At 48.7% G+C, this 19,227-nt stretch overlaps 2 protein-coding genes across 3 annotated transcripts in view; one reads left to right on the forward strand and one right to left on the reverse strand.

Moving 5' to 3' along the window:
- LOC134296927 (zinc finger protein 665-like) overlaps positions 1–17,376 on the reverse strand; it is an 84,320-nt gene extending 66,944 nt beyond the window's left edge. Inside the window, exons 1-3 of one of the 2 annotated variants that reach the window (XM_062973095.1) lie at positions 17,251–17,376; positions 13,544–13,655; positions 7,432–10,312 (exon numbers count right to left, since the gene is read on the reverse strand). In XM_062973095.1, the coding sequence (XP_062829165.1) occupies positions 8,677–10,047 (1,371 nt within the window). In that variant the 5' untranslated portion in view covers positions 10,048–10,312; positions 13,544–13,655; positions 17,251–17,376 and the 3' untranslated portion in view covers positions 7,432–8,676. Of the gene's footprint in view, positions 1–5,393; positions 5,404–7,431; positions 11,575–13,543; positions 13,656–17,250 lie in introns of those variants that run through there. The other variant, XM_062973096.1, reaches the window with a different exon arrangement.
- The window catches only part of LOC107983763 (zinc finger protein 239-like), a 284,070-nt gene that overhangs the window by 95,370 nt on the left and 169,473 nt on the right, over positions 1–19,227 (forward strand). The window lies entirely within an intron of this gene.

Genomic DNA, 19,227 nt, shown 5'->3' on the forward strand with positions numbered 1-19,227 from the left:
GTACAGATGACATTGAACTCCAAAACTTCAGATGATTTCTCCCAACGGCTTCATGTTGATGTTACACAGTGTGGGAGACAGTATTGAACCCTGCGGGGATTCTGGCAAGGGATTCTGTTTTTCCTGCCTGGCAGAAGGGGGTTGGACTAGATGGCCCTCGTGGTCTCTTCCAAATATACTATTCTGTGAATCTCTGATTTGGGTAAGAAGGCAAGGGCCTAGAGAGATGGGGAGTCCTCTCTCTGGATGACCCCAAAAAGGGGCTGGAGAGTGACCTGCAGAGGATGGTCTGGATGGTGATGCTGCTTGGAGAGAATGGGGCTGGACTCACGACCCACGGGATCAGTGGTTTCATGGCGAAAGAACACACATCTCCTCCTCCTCCTCCCAGTCAGTTTGGGTTGTGTGCTGAGGGGCTAATCATCTTCAGACCACGCAGGAATAAACCACCAAAGCACCCCCAACAGATGGTCATACCATCTCAGCTTAAAAACCTCCAAAGGAGACTCTTATGGACTCCCGATAGGAGTCTTACCTTCAGGAAATGCTTTCTGTTGTGTAGGTGAGGCCTGCACAACTAGTCAGTGTTAATGAGTGATGGAAGGAAAGGAGAAGCAGAGTAAAACACACACACAACACCCCTGCTAGACAGGCAGGTGAATTCAGTCCTCTCACGGCCTCCTCCAGCTATACAATGGGACAGACTGTCTCATAGGCAAGGAGTGGATTCCAACCCCCAAAACACGGCAGAGTCCTGGTCACAGTTTCACAGCCTCTGGCCTTGTAAAGTAGTTCGTCTCTTTGAATAAACACCCTTGAGTTCTGACTTTCATCCAAAGTCCTTGGAGATTTTATTCTTGATTCTTCTACGTGGAGTCTGTGAAATACGCATATATGGGTTAAAACTGCGCCTGCGCAGACTTTCGGAACATTCTAGAGCTTCAAAAGAGACAATTTGGCGGAAGCCCCGCCCATCTCCCCATAGACTATATAAGCCCGAAGGCAGGGCTTCGCCTCAGTTCTTCTTTTCCGCCAGAAAGCGAGGACTGTAGGAACTTCTAGGGCTTATTTACCTCAGTGATTTACCTCAGAATTTAACGGTTTTTGACACGGACTGATTTGTGACTACGTCTTTATCTTCAATATTTACGGTTGTTCTTCACTCGGACTGCCTTTGGGCATCGTTTTGCAGTCAGGCCAGTAATGTCTACTTTGTGTTTTAAAAAGTGTTGTGCCTGCGGCGGAAAACTCCCTGACTCGGATGGGCACTCTATGTGCCTCCTTTGTTTGGGAGAGACTCATAATCCCCAGACGTGTCCTATCTGCCAAGGTTTTACGCCGCAAGCTCGGAGAAATAGAGAGGCTCGCTTAAAGGCTACTCTCTATGAGCAAGCGCTGGCTCCGGAAGGGGCCCTGTTGGGCAAAAGACCTGCCTCTGAGCCACCATCCTTACCGTCCTCTTCGGAGGCGAAGGAATTGCTCCTGCCCAGGGAGGAGTCTGTGGAAAGCCCTCAAAAGGGAGAGGGGCTGGCACAGAAAAAACCCAAGCTTTCCAAGCCCCATAAAGAGGCTAGGATGAAAGACGACCACAAGAAGCCTAAAAAAGGGAGGCAACTCTCTGGCTCTGAGCCCCAGAGTCCTCCGGATCGGAGTTCAATGGAAGCCCGTGCTCCTCGGGAGCCAGCCCCGCCTACTTCAGTGGAGGCAATGGAGGCGCCGCCTCAGCTTTCGCCTGCCGAAGCCACCCGTAGCTTAGAAAAGGAATGGGGCGGCAGCGCTATTGATCGCCCAGTGCGCGCTTCGGCGCCGATGTCAGGCTCGCCTCCCCCGCACGCCTCGGGCTCGACCACGCCTCCTCCCAAAGTCTCTCGGCGCCATCTATCGACGCCAGGGCAGCAGAGCATGCGCAGTGAGCATCGGGGCCGCAGTGATGTGAGGGCCTCTAGACGCCGCTCCCCTTCAGCTGAATCCTGGCGCTCGGTTTCGAGGAGTCCATCAAGGGTCTCCTCTGTCTCCCGATCTCGATCTCCTGGCTTAAGGTCCCGGTACCGTTACTCAGATTATTTTTATCCTTACCCTCCTCCTCCCCCTTTCCCTGGTTATGGTGGATATTTCCACCCTTATGATTTTTACCGGGACCAAAGTGACAGGGCCTTGTCGGGTTCGAGGCCTTCACCGGCGGGCCCTGTTATTAATCAACAACCACAAGCCTCTGTGTTAGCCCCAGCAGCTACCCCTATACCTGTGCCTTCTGTTCAACCTGAAAGGTCAATTTATCCCTGCCTAGTGAGGCCCCACTTCACCAATCTCCTAAGGGCCACTTGGAGGAAGAGGACCAGGATCATGCTGGATCTGGCCAGGCAGGGGAAGGGGACCTAGTCCCTCCTCAGGGAGGTCCAGAACAGGATACACAACAGGCGGAGGAATTTCGCAATTTCTCAGCTCTGCTAATCAGATTATCGAGGGCACTTAACTTGCCTACTCCTAAACCTGCCAATGTGGTGGAGGACCCATGTTTTACATCTTCTGAACAACGAGGTCCAGTGTCTGCACCTCTCCCCACATTGCCGTACCTTTTAAAGATTATTAAAACCGAAGGAATTGCACCTTCTCTCGTGCCGGCTACACCTAGGAAGGCAGAGAATATGTATAAGATCTATCTATCTTCAGCTTCTTGGCTGGCGAAGCTGCCAAAGGCCAACTCTGTAGTAACTGATGCCCAGCCCAAGCCGGTCCAGAAAAATCAGGCCTCACCTTCAGATAAGGAAGGCAAGAAGCTGGATACTATGGCTAAGCGTTTCTATTCTTCAGCCTGCCTGTTCGCTCGTATGGCTCATTATGGGGTCTACATGAGTGTATATCAGACCTTTTTATGGAACAGGCTTGGTCCTTTTTTGGATTCTCTGCCACAAGCTGACCAGACTCTGGCCAAAGCCTTTAAACATGAGGCCCTCCTTCTGGCAGGCCTGCAGAAGGAGTTGGCGAAGAACACAGCTGATGCCTCAGGCAAACTTCTTGCAGGAGCAGTTGCTTTGAGACGCCATGCGTGGCTGCGAGCTTCTACTCTTTCCCCGTCGAATCGCGCTCTAATTGAGGACTTACCTATGGATGAGGCTGGTCTTTTCAGTACGGATACAGACTCGCAGCTGGAACACTCACACAAGATGAAGCAAACGCTTAATAAATATGGCCAGCATCCCTACCACCCATACCCTTATCAGCGCCAACGCTGGGGCTCCCAGTCGCAATACCAACATAGGCGATTTAGCCCTCCCTCATTCCGTGGTAGGCAACGACAACAGTCGTCAGCAACGGGAGGTAGGAGACCCCCTTTGCCTATCAGGAGTCAATTTCGTGGTACTAAGACCACTGACTCCAAGAAACGTCGTTTTTAGTACTGGTGCGACAGCGGATTCCGTGGCTGTCCCAGTTTCGCCCCCATCCTTGTTAATCCCTGTTTTAGATTATCCTTGTTCCTTACCAGATGAGACCCAGTTCCCTATGGGGTCAACACCTTTCCCGTACTTAGATAGGCTCCAACCATATTTACACGAATGGAGGCAAATAACAACAGATGCCTGGGTCCTTGATATTGTATCTAGGGGTTACGCCATTGAATTTTACGCCCTCCCTCCAGTGGGACGCATTTGTGTAACTCCAGCCTCCGTCACCCTGCTAGAGGAGGTATCTACTCTCCTAGACAAGGATGCAATATCTCCGGTGGCTCCGGACCAGGCAAGCTTCTGTTTCTTTTCCCGCTACTTTTTAATTTCAAAGCGGGGAGGCGGTCTTCGACCCATCCTGGACCTACGGATAATTAACTCTTTTATTAGACCGCGTAAGTTCTGTATGGTCACTCTCGCCTCCATTCTCCCCTTCATTAGGAAAGGGGCGTGGCTAGCAACAGTGGACCTTAAGGATGCCTATTTCCACATTTCTGTTAGAGAGAGTCACCGCAGGTTCCTTAGTTTCGCGGTTGACGACTGTTTTTACTCTTTTAATGTTTTGCCATTTGGTTTGTCTACGGCCCCTAGGGTCTTCACTAAATGCATGGCGGTAGTGGCAGCTCACCTTCGCCAGCACGCTGTTGTTGTCTTCCCGTATATTGATGATTGGCTGCTAGTTGCAGACTCCCGTGAACAGCTTGAATCTGATATTTGTTATACTCTATCTCTCTTGCAGGCCCTTGGCCTTATGGTCAATTTAGAAAAATCCTACCTTACCCCTACCCAATCTATTACATTCATCGGTACCATCATAGACTCCAGAGCTCGAAGGGCCTACCTACCGGAGGACCGGTTCACCAACTTACGATCCCTGGTCAGGAACTTGCAAGATCGAGGTCACGCCTCAGCTTGGACCATCCAATCTATTCTAGGCCACATGGCTTCTACCACAGCCGTTACAGAATTCGCTCGGTTGAGGATCCGACTACTTCAGAGCTGGTTTCTTCGATCTTTCAACCCGCTTCACGAGTCTCAAAACAAGATGCTTTACCCCCCACAGCCAGTGTTATCTGCCCTATCATGGTGGACAAGGCGGTGCAATGTCCTCGCAGGACTGCCGTTCATTTCGCCGCGCCCAGCACTGACGCTTACAACGGACGCATCCTCTCTGGGATGGGGCGCACACTTGTTAGATCTGTCAATTCGACGCAAATGGTCACCTCAAGAGCGGCGACTTCACATAAATGCATTGGAACTGCTGGCAGTGGAAAAGGCCCTGAAGTCTTTTTCTCGTCTGGTCAACAAGCAAGTTGTCCAGATCATAACGGACAACACGACGGTGAAATATTATATAAACAAACAAGGGGGTACGCGCTCTCAAACTCTCCTAGTCATCACTATACGGATTTGGGAGTGGTGCATTCGAAGGCACATTCGCCTATTGGCAATCCACCTGCCAGGAAAAGAGAACACCTTAGCGGATGCCCTCAGCAGGGCGGAGTCAGAGACTCACGAGTGGCGTCTCCACGAGAGGGAGTTCAGATTCATCACCCGAAGGTGGGGGACTCCTCAGGTCGACCTCTTCGCATCTCCGGTGAACGCTCATTGCCCACGCTTTTGCGCTCGAATGCACCCTCGCGCATTCCCCGGCTGCTTAGGAGACGCCTTCCTTTTCTCTTGGACGCCAGGCCTCCTCTACGCCTTCCCTCCACTTCCTCTTCTGACCAGAGTTGTTTCGCAAATCATTTCAGACAACGCGAATTGCATCCTAATAGCCCCGTGGTGGCCCCGCCAACCATGGTTTGCGCCGCTGCTCAGGGCGTCGGGCGGCGATTATGTTCGACTTCGATGCAGCGCCGACCTCCTCACAATTCAGGACGGCCTTGTCAGGCATCCCGAAGTGTCGTCCCTCCGACTAACAGCTTGGAGACTGAAACCACGGTCCACCTCTCTGACGCTGTCCGCCTCATAGTTGATGCAGCCCAGAAGGTCTCCACTAAAAAGGCTTACACTTATAAGTGGTCCCGCTTCAAGTCCTTTGTTTCACCTTTAGGGGTTGATCCTCTTTCCGCCCCTACGTCAACGGTATTAGACTTCCTTGTTTACCTCTCGGAGAGGGGTATGTCCCTGTCTTCAATTAAATGTTACGTTGCATCGCTCTCTTGGTTTCGGAGGAAGGTTGGCCAACCATCCCTTTTTCAAGACCCTTTAGTGCAACTTTTCTTAAAAGGGTACAAAAATATACATCCGCCTATGTCTATGCCCCCTCCGGCCTGGAGCCTCGAACTGGTGCTGTCACAACTGTCGAAGCCGCCCTTTGAGCCCATGGCTTCCATCGATCTAGCACATCTGTCATGGAAGACAGCGTTTTTGGTGGCAATTACGTCCGCCAGAAGGGCTAGTGAGCTCACTGCCCTCCGGGCGGACTCTCCATACATCCGCTTCCATGAGGACAAAGTCGTTCTACGGACGGATGCGACATTTTTACCTAAAGTTGTTTCACAGTTTCACATTTGTCAAGACATTGTCTTACCATCTTTTTTTCCAAAGCCAGCCTCTGCATTAGAGATTGCCTTACACGCTTTGGATGTCAAGAGAGCCCTGTTATATTACATTCATAGGACGGCTCCTCACAGGAAGTCGCCTAGACTTTTCCTTAAATACAGGAAGGACGAGCTTGGTCTCCCAGTAACCTCTCAGAGGTTAGCGTCCTGGATTACCTCCACGATTCGTCTAGCCTATCAACTGGCAGGCAAGGAACATCCACACCAGATTGTTGCGCACTCCACAAGGGCGCTATCCACGTCTCAAGCTTTCCTTCGGGGCATACCTTTGGATGTCATCTGTAAAGCGGCCACGTGGTCGACTCCGTCCACCTTCGCCGCTCACTACAAGATGGATGTCCAGGAGAAGAAAGATGCTGCCTTTGGGAGAGCCGTGCTGTTTTCCTGCGTGGCATGACCCACCGCCAGGTCAGTAGCTTGCTAGTCACCCATATGTGCGTATTTCACAGACTCCACGTAGAAGAAGTATAGGTTGCTTACCTGTAACCGTATTTCTTCGAGTGGAAGTCTGTGAAATTCGCACAGCCCCGCCCGTCCTCCCCGCTGTGTCATGCCTTGTTTTCGACTGCTTTCTGTCGGTTGGAAACTGAGGCGAAGCCCCGCCTTCGGGCTTATATAGTCTATGGGGAGATGGGCGGGGCTTCCGCCAAATTGTCTCTTTTGAAGCTCTAGAATGTTCCGAAAGTCTGCGCAGGCGCAGTTTTAACCCATATGTGCGAATTTCACAGACTTCCACTCGAAGAAATACGGTTACAGGTAAGCAACCTATACCTTATTCTTCTCTTAATATACAAAGATACTCAGAAACACAGTAAGAATGAGTAAGGGCTGTTGGAGAGTGGCCTAGGCTGCCTCAGGGTGTGGTGGAGTGTCCTTCTCTGGAGGCTTCTCTGCACAGGCTATCTATCGGGAGTGCTTTGATTGTGCCTTCCTGCATGGCAGGGGCAGGACGGGGTGGCCCTTGGGGGTCTCTTCCGGCTCTAGGGTCCTAGGAGTCCATTCCAGGAGTAGCAACACGGGGTCTCATGGACACGCCTTTCCTCTCCGTCGACCTCTCATCCTGACCACGGCCAACCCTTTTGGGATCCAACATTTCCTTCCTGCCGAGGAGAAGCCCTTCCTTCTTTCCTCCAAGTTAAACACACCCAGTTGTCTCTCTCAGCGCTTCTCTACATCCCGTCTCTGGAGATATTCTGACCTGTCAATATCCGTCTTGAATTGTGGGACCGAGACCTGGAGACAGGGTCATTCCAGGTGAGTCTGACCAAAGCAGAAGAAAGGAGGCCGTGACTTCCTTGGATATAGACAGAATCCTCCTATCGGGACAGCCTGGAATCACATTGGCTTTTATAGCTGCTACATCATAATCTGTTTTTAAAAATAATTTATATTCAAATACAAGAAAGAAAAACAAATGCATATTTATACAAATTACAAATACATTTATTTATTTATTTTAAAAAATCGTACATCCTTTTACAGCAGCCACATTATATTCAGTACAATCTACAATACATTAACATTTGGCATCTACTGTTATTTTCACGCTTATACAGATTTCTTTCCCTCACCACCGTGTTCCCTCCCCCAAGTCACTTTTTTTATTTATCATCTGTCCAAAATTCCTTTTCATTCCCTCTTGAGGAGGTAATTCTGTCTTTCTTTTTGAATCCTCTTCCAATACATTTTCTCCAGACATCATCACAACCACTTTGTTTCTAAATCCCTCTCCACGTCAACCTATCATTTCTTCCCAGTTTCCATACTTCCTTATACCATTCTTCTATCTCTATATTTATTTCCCTTTTCCAATTCCTTGCTATAAGCTGTCTTGCAATTGTTAATGCGTTTGTTATCGCATCTTTGTCCTCTTTTTCCAACTGTTTATTATTATATAATGAGAATAAAGCCATGCTAAGACTTCTTTCTATTTGAATGTTCATTGTGTCTTCTATCTCTCTTAATACTTCTCCCCAGAAATTATTTATATATTGACACAGCCACCACATATGTATGTTTTTATTTATATTTCCATTTATTTATATTGGCATCCTCTCCAGCAATTGTTTGAGTAGTTTTTATTTATATTTCCTATTCTTATGGGTGTGAGGTACCATTTCCATATCAACTAAATAATAATTTTCTTTAACACATATAGATATATTTTTCAAGTGTCTTTGTGCCCATAATTGTAACCCCTCTGTTTCATTGATTTTCATTCCTATATCTTCTTTCCAAATCTCTTTGAGGGTGTTATTCTTTACTTTTCCTTTGTTTTTTTTCAATTAATATTTTAGAAATTTTACTGGATATTCCTTTCAAATTTTTATGTTCCTAATCTTTTCTTTCTTCATTCCAACCTTTAGCCAATCCCCTATTTTATCTAAGTTTTTCCCCTTAATTTTTTTATCCATCATATATATTTTTTATTTTTTGGAAATGTCTTTTCCATTATAATTGGGGTTATTATTGAGCCATCTGTTATTAACTTTCTCCTGTATTTGTTCCATATTTCTAATGCATTACTCAACATTGGGTTCCCAGTTTACCTTATTTTTTTATGATTTTGTGATTTCTTCCCCTTCCACTTCCTGTTCATGTCTCTTTTGAGTCATAGCCCAGTTAGAAGTTCTTTGGACAACAATTCTGGCTTCTTTGCACTTGTCCTATTTATGTGGCTTCTCCCTTGTGTGGGTCCTATGATGGGTACGAAGATGTCCACTACGACTGAAGCTCTTCCCGCATTCCATGCATTTATATGGTTTCTCCCCTGTGTGGGTTCTTTGATGGGAATGCAGATGTCCGTTCTGACTGAAGCTTTTTCCACATTCCATGCATTTATATGGCTTCTCTCCTGTGTGCATCCTTTGATGGGTACGGAGATCTACAATCCAACTGAAGCTCTTTCCACATTCCATGCATTTATGTGGCTTCTCCCCTGTGTGCATCCTTTGATGGCTGCGCAGATTTGCACTATCACTGAAGCTCTTTCCACATTCCATGCATTTGTGTGGCTTCTCCCCTGTGTGAATCTTTTGATGGGTACGAAGATTCGAACTGTTACTGAAGTTCTTTCCACATTCCATGCATTTATGTGGCTTCTCCCCTGTATGGGTTCTTTGATGGGTACGCAGATGTTCACCCTGACTGAAGTTCTTTCCACATTCCATGCATTTATGTGGCTTCTCCCCTGTATGCGTCCTTTGATGGGTACGAAGATTCGAACTGAACCTGAAGCTCTTTCCACATTCCATGCAGTTATGTGGCTTCTCCCCTGTATGGGTTCTTTGATGGGTACGCAGAGCTCCACTTTGACTGAAACTCTTTCCACATTCCACACATTTATGTGGCTTCTCTGCTGTGTGGGTCCTTTGATGGGAACGCAGATCTTGACTTTCCCTGAAGTTCTTTCCACATTCCAAGCATTTATGTGGCTTCTCCCCTGTGTGGGTCCTTTGATGGGTGCGCAGATATCCACTCTGACTGAAGCTCTTTCCACATTCCACACATTTATGTGGCTTCTCCCCTGTGTGGGTCCTTTGATGGGTGCGCAGATATCCACTCTGACTGAAGCTCTTTCCACATTCCATGCATTTATGTGGCTTCTCTCCTGTGTGGGTCCTTTGATGGGAACGCAGATTTCCACTTTCACTGAAGGCTTTCCCACATTCCATGCATTTATGTGGCTTCTCCCCTGTGTGAGTCTTTTGATGGGTATGAAGATTTGAACTGTTAATGAAGTTCTTTCCACATTCCATGCATTTGTGTGGCTTTTCCCCTGTGTGGGTCCTTTGATGGGTGCGCAGATTTCCACTTTCACTGAAGGCTTTCCCACATTCCATGCATTTGTGTGGCTTCTCCCCTGTGTGCATCCTTTGATGGATACGCAGATGTCCACTCTGACTGAAGCTCTTTCCACATTCCACACATTTATATGGCTTCTCTCCTGTGTGAATTCGTTGATGTGTAGTAAGAGAACTTTTCCCAATGAAACATTTCCCACAGTCCATACATTTATGTAGCTTCTCCTTTTCCATTCTTTAACATTTATTATTCAAATATTATAGCAGAAGTTGATATTTACTACTAAACAGTCTTTGTAAAGCAGAAGTCTTCTTTTCTCTCTACCAACCACTCTTTTTAAAGCACAGTCCGCTCTTTCCTCCTTGATTACACAACAGGTATGTAGCTTGAAATATAATTTCTCCAACTTATTTCTTGTTCTTGTCAGTGCTGTGTGCTTTCTTTTCAGACCTAAGGCAAAGGGCAAAGTGTTCTTCACAATGTTCATTCAGAGGTTGCCTGCCAGAGAAATGAGAGAAAAATCCTATCAGGAGCAGAGCACAGAAATATCTCATTGGACATGAAGAACAGTCGCCTAATGCTGTAGCAAACGCAAGAAAAGAGGGGAGAAAGATTGGCCCAACTGAGAAGAACCCGTTGTCTGGTGAGAAGTGGTTTAACACTTGGTCAACAAAGAACAATCTCAACAAAGGTGATAGGCTCTCAAGGTTCTGTGTATGAGATTTTTTTTTTTGCACTGCAATGTGTTAAGTGTGTAATTCAACCTGAGTGTAATGAACACAAAAAGGGGCTAAGTTTGAAAAGTTCCCAACTCAGAACTTGAGCAACACTTGTACAGACAGCGCATTGTGTAGCTTGTGGCACCAGATAAATGGTCCCCCAATTAACCAGAGAGTTTGTTGATCACATTAACAAGTACCATGGTTTTCTCCTTACAATAATTGCAGGGTCCAATTTGCCTCCTGGTTTTGGAGAGGGCTCTTGAGTCTACTGGGAGGACAGCCAGCTCCGAGTCCTGCTTGTTGCCCTCAAACGTATTGGCCCAACTGAAAGCGTCAAGCAGGTGCTTCAGCCACACTTGCATGACTGCTTTCATTGCCAACAAGATGACTGGTTGGGCCTGCTTACTTTTGCTGGGATGGCTCAGAATAGGCTTCTAATTCGATGTAGCTGTTTATTTTTTACTAGTGTCAATATTTAACTTTGATGTATGTGTTTTTGGCTTTAAATGATATGCTGTGTTGCTTTTATTGTTAACGGTTTTGGGTCTCCTTTTAAGACAGAGAAAGCGGGATAGAAATAATGATGATGATGATGATGTAAATTGCAAGGCTGGACCTTTGCCTTCTGAAACCCTTTGGCCTTCACTGACCCTTGCGACCATCCCCTTTGACCCCTGGCATTGTGAGACTGGGCACTGAAGGTCAGAGATGCCTGGCCTCGCACGGAAGAGGCACCGGAGGAGGGCAAGGAGACTTGCAGGAAACGTCCAGAGGGAAAAGGAGGGGCAAGTGGGAATTTGAGCCCTCTGCAATCTGTAGAGGTGCCTACAATTTTTAAAAGCACGGCTCCCAAATATATTGTTCCCTTTGTGCTCAAAAGCGCAATCCATTCTCTAGATGCCGAATTGGACCTCTTCAAAAATGATATCCATTCATCCAGACCAAACTGGATTTCTGTCAGGGAGGACACTGGCAGATTCCACAAGGAGAGCATGAAATACAATGTCTAAGAGTCAGTTCTTTGGGTGGAGGGGGGGGGGTCTTCCTTTCCCCTTCCCTCCTTGATCTGAACCCCCCCTCCCTCCCTCCCTCCCTCCCTCCCCCCTTTGCCCCCTCCAAGAGGAACTCTCCCCACAAAAGCCTCCTCTGGGGCCCCTCCCTCTCTCCTCCCAAATGCCCCCTTCAAGGCCTCCCCACTCAATAGGTTTCTTGAGACAGGAAACGGGGAGGAACAGAACTTGAGTCACCAAATTAGGATCAAGACTGATATCCAGAAGCGCTGCCCATCCCTGGCTTCCTCTGGGCCCCCTCCTTTCATCTTCCAGTGGGGAAGGGAACGGATCCAGCCCCAAATCCCTGCCATTCCTTAGGCCATTCGAGCCAGAGAGGGGTCCTGGTCCACACTCACACTGAGGCTTTAACGTGGGAAGCGGACACAATTCTGGACAATGTAGTTTGGGATGAGGCCACAGGCTGAATTCCATAATTTCCCAGAATTCCCCTGACTGCCTTGTGCCTTCTCCTCCCTAAAGGTTTTGTTGGGGGAAAACTGGTGTTCATTCTCTAAAGGGATTTTGAGATAGAAAGGATTTGTTGGGAGTTGAATCAACCCTGCGAGGGAAGCCAAGTTGAGAGGCAGTAACTCCAAAGCTGACCTAATAATCATAATAGGAAACTTACTAGGTCATAAAATCCACGATTCTGTGATTCTATGACCTAGTAGGTTTCCTATTGTTGTTGTTGTTCTTGTTGTTGCTGTTGTTATTTCAAAGGCTGAATGGGCATCTGTTGGGGTGGTTTGTGCTTTTCCTTCCTGGCATAAGGACTGGACAGGATGGCCTTTCGGGTCTTCCAGTGAAATAGTACTGTTAAGTTTATGTTGATTAAAATTCTATAATAATAAGTGGATGTGCAAATCATTAAAAACGGAAATTCAAAGATATCGCTCTTGTAGTTTTTTTTAAAAAAAGGTTGCTCATAAAAACTTTTTAAAATTTCCCAAAATCAGGAAGCAGCCAGGCTTTGAGCTGCAAGGCAATTAAATATCAATCAAGGTAATTAATTACAACATTCACACCTGCCTCCAACAGGCAAGAGTTCTTTCTCCCACCCTGGACCTTCCACAGATCTATAAACCTCCCTTGCCTCGTTTCCAACATACAGTAGAATCTCACTTATCCAAGCCTCGCTTATCCAAGCCTCTGGATTATCCAAGCCATTTTTGTAGTCAATGTTTTCAATATATCATGATATTTTGGTGCTAAAGTTGTAAATACAGTAACTACAACATAACATTACTGTGTATTGAACTACTTTTTCTGTCAAATTTGTTGTATAACATGATGTTTTGGTGCTTAATTTGTAAAATCATAACCGAATTTGATGTCTAATAGGCTTTTCCTTAATCCCTCCTTATTATCCAAGATATTCGCTTATCCAAGCTTCTGCTGGCCCATTTAGCTTGGATAAGTGAGACTCTACTGTACCTCACACCTCTCAGGATGCCTGCCACAGATGTGGGCAAAACGGCAGGAGAGAAAGCTTCTGGAACATGGTCATGCAGCCCGAAAAACTCACAGCAACTACCCCCCCAACCCCCCCCCCCCCAAAGTAATTGATATAATGATATACACTGTTACGCTATTGCAATGAACAGGAATATTTAACTGATACAGACAAACAGGCTGAGCATAGCTGGCTAAACCACTGTATGATGCAGAAAAATCATGCTGATTGAAAGGTCGGGAGTTTGAGGCCGGGTTGGGGTGAGCACCCATTGTTAGTCCCAGCTCTCCTGACCAGCTAGCAGGTCGAAAGCCGAAATGTGAGTAGATAAATAGGTACCGTTTTTAGCAGGAAGGTAATCAAGGAGCCTTTAAGGACATTGATCGGGAGGAAGCTCCTTGGCATGGAAGATGGAGCAACAGCATTCCCCCCCCCCCCCATGACCAGCGTCGAGCACACCCTCCAAGATGCCAGAAATAAGATGTGAAAAAACTGTCTTTACCTCTGTGTCTGTCCTTGTCAATTGTACAATCAGGCACTGGATGTTTGCCGGATGTGTGTTCTGTAAAGCTGCTCTGAGTCCCCTTTGGGGCGAGAAGGACGAGGTATAAATACTGAAAAGATAAGACAAGCAATTGAACCAAGATCAAACACAAGAAGATGACTGAAGAAGAAAGACAGGATTATTAGGTTCTAAAATAATGGACAATAATATAGAAGATAGATAAACTTTTTTTGGGGGGGGAGAGATTCTTTTTAGTAGTTTAAGCAATGGATGTCAGAGTGTAGTGAAGGTTGGACTTGAATGACTCAGTCCATTGGCCAAGTACCAACACTGCTTAGAGCTGTTTGTTGTTGTTGTTGTTGTTGTTATAATTATTATACCCCACTGTATCTTCCCAAAGGGGACTCCAAGCGGCTTGATATAAAGGCATTAGTATACAATTTAACATATACAAATATATAAATATTAAAACAGAATTAAATACAAACAGCACTAAAAAATTCAGTTAATATCCATCAAAAGCACTCAAAGTTAAAAACCACAGCACCCCCTGACTTGATCTTACCATCTTTCATCTTCAAAAGCCTGCCTGAATGGAAAGGTTTTAGCCTGTCGCCAGAAAGGCAAGAGGGAGGGGGCTGTACAGGTGTGTGACAGGGATGGAATCCTTTTGATCCCACCACACAGTTACCACCAATTATAAAGATGTCCTGATGATGATGTTAATTATATTATTATGTATTAATTATCTTCTCTCAAGACTAACTAAAAACTGATCCTCTTGGATCCACTGGGATTAATTTCCCCTAATCCACAGCCTCTACAAATGACCCTAAACAAGTCACCTAACTTGCTTAGTCTGGCCTATTAGAGGTCTGCCTCCCTGGTTTCCTTAAACTTGGAACCAGTCTGTCCCCTGTGACTAGAAATCACAGACTAAGATCCAAACTTCCCTGGTTTCCTTAAACTTGGAACCAGTCCGTTCCCTGTGACTAGAAATCACAGACTAAGATCCAAACTTCCCTGGTTTCCTTAAACTTGGAACCAGTCTGTTCCCTGTGACTAGAAATCACAGACTAAAACTGCGCTTTTAAACATTCTCTCTTTTCTTTTCCAAACGGTGGTTGGCTCCGCCCCCGTTGTCATGGCAACCTGTCATAATGCTGAGCTGGCTACCTTCTGGCATTATTAGCTCCAATACTTACCATTTTAAACTTAACCAAACCTGACTGTTTAAACAAAATCAAATAAACATGTCATCTATACACAAAATAAAAATACACACTTCTTTACAGGGGCCTTTCTGACTTCCCCAGGCAATGAGTTCCAGAGTTCAGGGGCATTTCCCACAGAGAAGACCCGCTCTCTCGTTCCCACCAACCACGCATGAGAGGGAAGGGTCTCCTCTGAGGAGCTCAGGGCCCAGGCAGGTTCATACAAGGGGGTGCCGTCAGTCGAACAGCCTGGACCTGAACCATTGAGGGCTTGAAAGGTCATCACCAGCCCTTTGAACTGTGCCCGGTAACAGACTGGCAGCCGGTGGAGCTGCTGCATCAAGGGGGATGTCCGCTCCCTGCCGCCAACCCTGGTGAGCAACCTGGCTGCCGCTCTTGGACCAGGTGAAGTTTCCAGTCATTCTTCAGAGGCAGCCCCAAGTAGAGCGCGTTACAATCATCCGGGCAGGACGTAAGGCATGTACCACCGTGGCCAGATCGGGCTTCTCAAGGAACAGGTGCAGCTGGGACACAGGTTTTAATTGTGCCAAGAATGCCCCCCTGGCCACTCCCAACGCCTGGGCCTCCAGGTTCAGTGCCAAGTCCAGGAGGAACCCCAAAGGACAGACCTGTGTCTTCAGGGGAAGATGACCCCACCCAGCACAGGCCGGATCCCTATTCCTTGATGCTCCATCCGACTGACCAGGAGCACCTCTGTCTTGTCTGGATTCAGTTTCAATTTATTTGCGCTCATCCAATCCACTACTGTTGACAGGCACTGGTTTAGGGTCAGGACAGCTTCCTTGGCAGATTCAGGAGTGAGCATACGACACCTCTCCTGAAGTCACTCCACTGGCTGCCAATCAGTTTCCGGGGCAAAGGACCAAGTGTTGGTTTTGACCTTTAAAGCCCTCCATGGTTTGGGTCCAGGTTACCTACAGGATCGCTCTCTCCTGGTCAATCGCCCCCAACACTGAGGTCCCCGGGGGGGGGGCAACTTCCCCATAACCTGACTGGCTGTTATTTATTTATTTCCCTCATTTCTATCCCGCCCTTCTCACCCAAAGGGACTCAGGGCGGCTCACAGTCTGGCAAAAATTCAATGCCAATATACAATACAAAAAGATAAAACACAAGCAATGAAAACAATTGGATAATTTAACAAAATACAATAAATACATTGAAAACAATAGAATATAAAATACTTGAACCATTCATCTGCAAAGCCTTGTACATGAACCTTAATCCAGACCGAGTCGAAGCCAACAGAATTCTCTCACCAAACGCCTGCTCACAAAGCCAAGCCTTCCCTTTCCCCCCAAAACTCAGAAGGGACGGAGCCTGCTGGATATCACTGGGGAGGGAACCCCACAGCCCAGGACCCACCGAGAGCAGGGCCTCCCCAGAGGATCTTCAAGTTCTCGCAGGCTCATGGGAGGAGAGAGGATTTATTCCAAGGGGATCGTGGTCTCCTCAGGCCGGACGGTGGAGCCGGAGGGGCAGGAGGGAGGGAGAAGCCAGACAAGGGGCAAGACAAGAACCCCTCCCTCTTGCAAAAGGGTCCCATAAACAGGATGATGGACGGGGCAGAACGGGAAAGGCAGCCGAAGAAGAAGCAGAGAGGGCTTGGCAGTAATATCTCGCGATGCGCAAGGGAAGGCGGTCTGTAAAGGCAGGAGAATGTCTGGATTGGGGGGGGGGGGTTGTGGCCTGTCTTTGAGGGGCAGAGGAAGGGCCAGAGGGGCAGGAGAGGGCGAGGGGTGCAAGGAGCCGGGCTGTGGCGCAGCTGGCTAGTAACCAGCTGCTATAAATCACTACTGACTGAGAGGTCATGAGTTCGAAGCCCGGGTCGGGTTAAGCCTCCGACCATTAATAGCCCCGGCTTGCTGTTGACCTATGCAGCCCCGAAAGACAGTTGCACCTGTCAATCAGGGAAATTTAGGGACGCTTTATGCGGGAGGCTAATTTACAACCCCATAAAGCTGCCAGCAAAACACGAGGAAAGGAATGAGGAAGCACAGCCACTACTGGACGGTGAAGCAACAGCTCCCCCTGTGGCCAGAATTGTGAAGCTGGAAAAAATGTTAAAAATGCATCTGTGTCTGTCTAAAACTGAATGTTGTTTGTCTGTTGGCATTGAATGTTTGCCATGTATGTGTTCATTGTAATCCGCCCTGAGTCCCCTTCGGGGTGAGAAAGAAGGGCGGAATATAAATACTGCAAATAAATAAATGAATAAATAAATAAGGAGGCCTTGCCCGGGGGGGGGGGGATGGAGAAAGGCCGGGCAGGAGCGGGAGGGAGGGAGGGAGGGGGAGCCCCAGGCCAGGCCCTTCTCCCCGGACTTGCTCGCCCCTTGAAAGGGCTTCTGTGGGGCCGGACTCTTGGCAGGGCCTGGGCCTCGCGAGGAAGGAAGGAAGGAAGGAAGGGTCGTGGCGGACTCAAGGGACCCGGGTGCTGCCCTCTCTCCCAGGACCTGATCCGGGTCACCTGGCTGCCTGGAGTCACATCATTTCACTCTTTTCTTCTTTTCTTGTATGATGATGATATCCTGGTCGTGATCCTGCCAGTCGTGTAAGCCGCCTTGAGTCCCCTCGGGGAGAAGGGCGGGCTAGAAATATCGGTTCCAGGCAGGCGACGTGGGGCGAGATCCCGGGAGGGGAGGGGAGGGGAGGGGAGGGCGGGCCCAGGCCGAGTCTGCCGAGCTCCAGGCCCGGGAGAGGCAGGCGCATGCGCAGAGGCGGCGCCGCCATGGCTCCTGGGAACTCCACAGGCCTCGGCGCCTCCCGCTCCTCCCGAAGGCCCGGCCGGAAGAAAGGAAGGGAGGGAGGAAGGAAGGAAGGGAGGGAGGCCTGTCAGCTGGGAAAGGGAGGGGCGTGTACGAGGCCCCCCCCCCTTACCTGTCCCTCTCCGCCTCCCTCCCTCCGCCTTCCCGCGCTCGCTCTCGCCTCCTCCTCCGGAAGTGAGCTCACAGGGAAAGGCGTCGCTCGACCAAATGGGGCTGCCCCGCCTCTCTAGGAAACAGAGGTCTCCCTCTCGCTGGACTTCCGCCCGCAACAAAGATGGCCTCCGCGGGCGAGGGACCCGTAGAGGGGCGGGGCTTCGCGGTAGTTGAACGGCACTGAAGCCTCAGGGAGACTGAGAATAAGAGAGACTCTCCTCCTCTGTTATCTTCACGGCGCCCAGGACCCACCAATGGGAACCCGCCTTCCCCTCGAGCGTCATCAGTCTCCGGGCAGAACTTCCCCCGGCCCATTCTCCGTTCTGCCACTCACGGGACCCGCCAATGGGGATCGGCGCCCGTCTCGCCGCGTCACCGGTCTCCGGGCAGACCCGCCGGCGCCTGCCCGCCTGGCTTCCACCCCTGGGGCTGAGGCTCGTCCTCGCTGCTGCTGCTGCTGCTGCTGCTGCTGCCCATTCCCGGCCGGGGGAGGGATGGGGAAGGGAGGGGGGCATGTCTTCACCTTCCTATTTATTTATTTATGTATTTATTTACAGCATGTATATTCCCTGAAGGGGGCTCAGGGCGGATCACATGACACATATGGGCAAACATTCAATGCCTTTAACATAGAACAAAGACAAGACAAACATAGGCTCCGAGCGGGCCTCGAACTCATGACCTCCTGGTCAGAGTGATTCATTGCAGCTGGTTGCAGTGGGCTGCTTTTCCAGCCTGCGCCACAGCCCGGGCCCTTCTCCTCCTCTTTCTTCTCCTCCTCCTCCTCCTTCTTCTCCTCCTCCTCTTTCTTCTTCTCCTCCTCCTCCTCCTTCTCCTCCTCCTCCTCCTCCTCTTTCTTCTCCTCCTCCTTCTCCTTCTCCTTCTTCTTCTCCTTCTCCTTCTCCTTCTTCTCCTTATCCTTCTTCTTCTCCTTATCCTACTCCTTATCCTTCTTCTTCTCCTTCTTCTTCTCCTTCTCCTTATCCTTCTTCTTCTCCTTCTTCTTCTCCTTATCCTTCTTCTTCTCCTTCTTCTTCTCCTTCTCCTTCTTCTCCTTCTTCTTCTCCTTCTTCTTCTCCTTCTTCTTCTTCTCCTCCTCCTCTTTCTTCTTCTCCTTCTTCTCCTTATCCTTCTTCTCCTCCTTCTTCTTCTCCTTCTTCTTATCCTCCTCCTCCTTCTTCTCCTCCTTCTCCTCCTTCTCCTCCTCCTCCTCCTTCTCCTCCTTCTCCTCCTCCTCCTCCTCCTCCTTCTCCTCCTCCTCCTTCTCCTCCTCCTTCTCCTTCTCCTTCTCCTCCTCTTCCTCCTTCTCCTTCTCCTTCTTCTCCTTCTCCTCCTCCTCCTCCTCCTCCTTCTCCTTCTTCTTCTTCTCCTTCTTCTTCTCCTCCTCCTCCTCCTCCCCACTCCCCGTGTGTTCTGTGTGGGGCATTTCCTTCCTTCTCCCCACAAGGGAGGCCCCTCCCCACCTGCGCACCCCCAGGATCACCGCGTGGGGAGAGACCTCAGGGGCCATCCAGTCCGACTCCCTG

Source organism: Anolis carolinensis, chromosome 2, assembly GCF_035594765.1.
Source record: "Anolis carolinensis isolate JA03-04 chromosome 2, rAnoCar3.1.pri, whole genome shotgun sequence".
Lineage (NCBI taxonomy): Eukaryota > Metazoa > Chordata > Lepidosauria > Squamata > Dactyloidae > Anolis > Anolis carolinensis.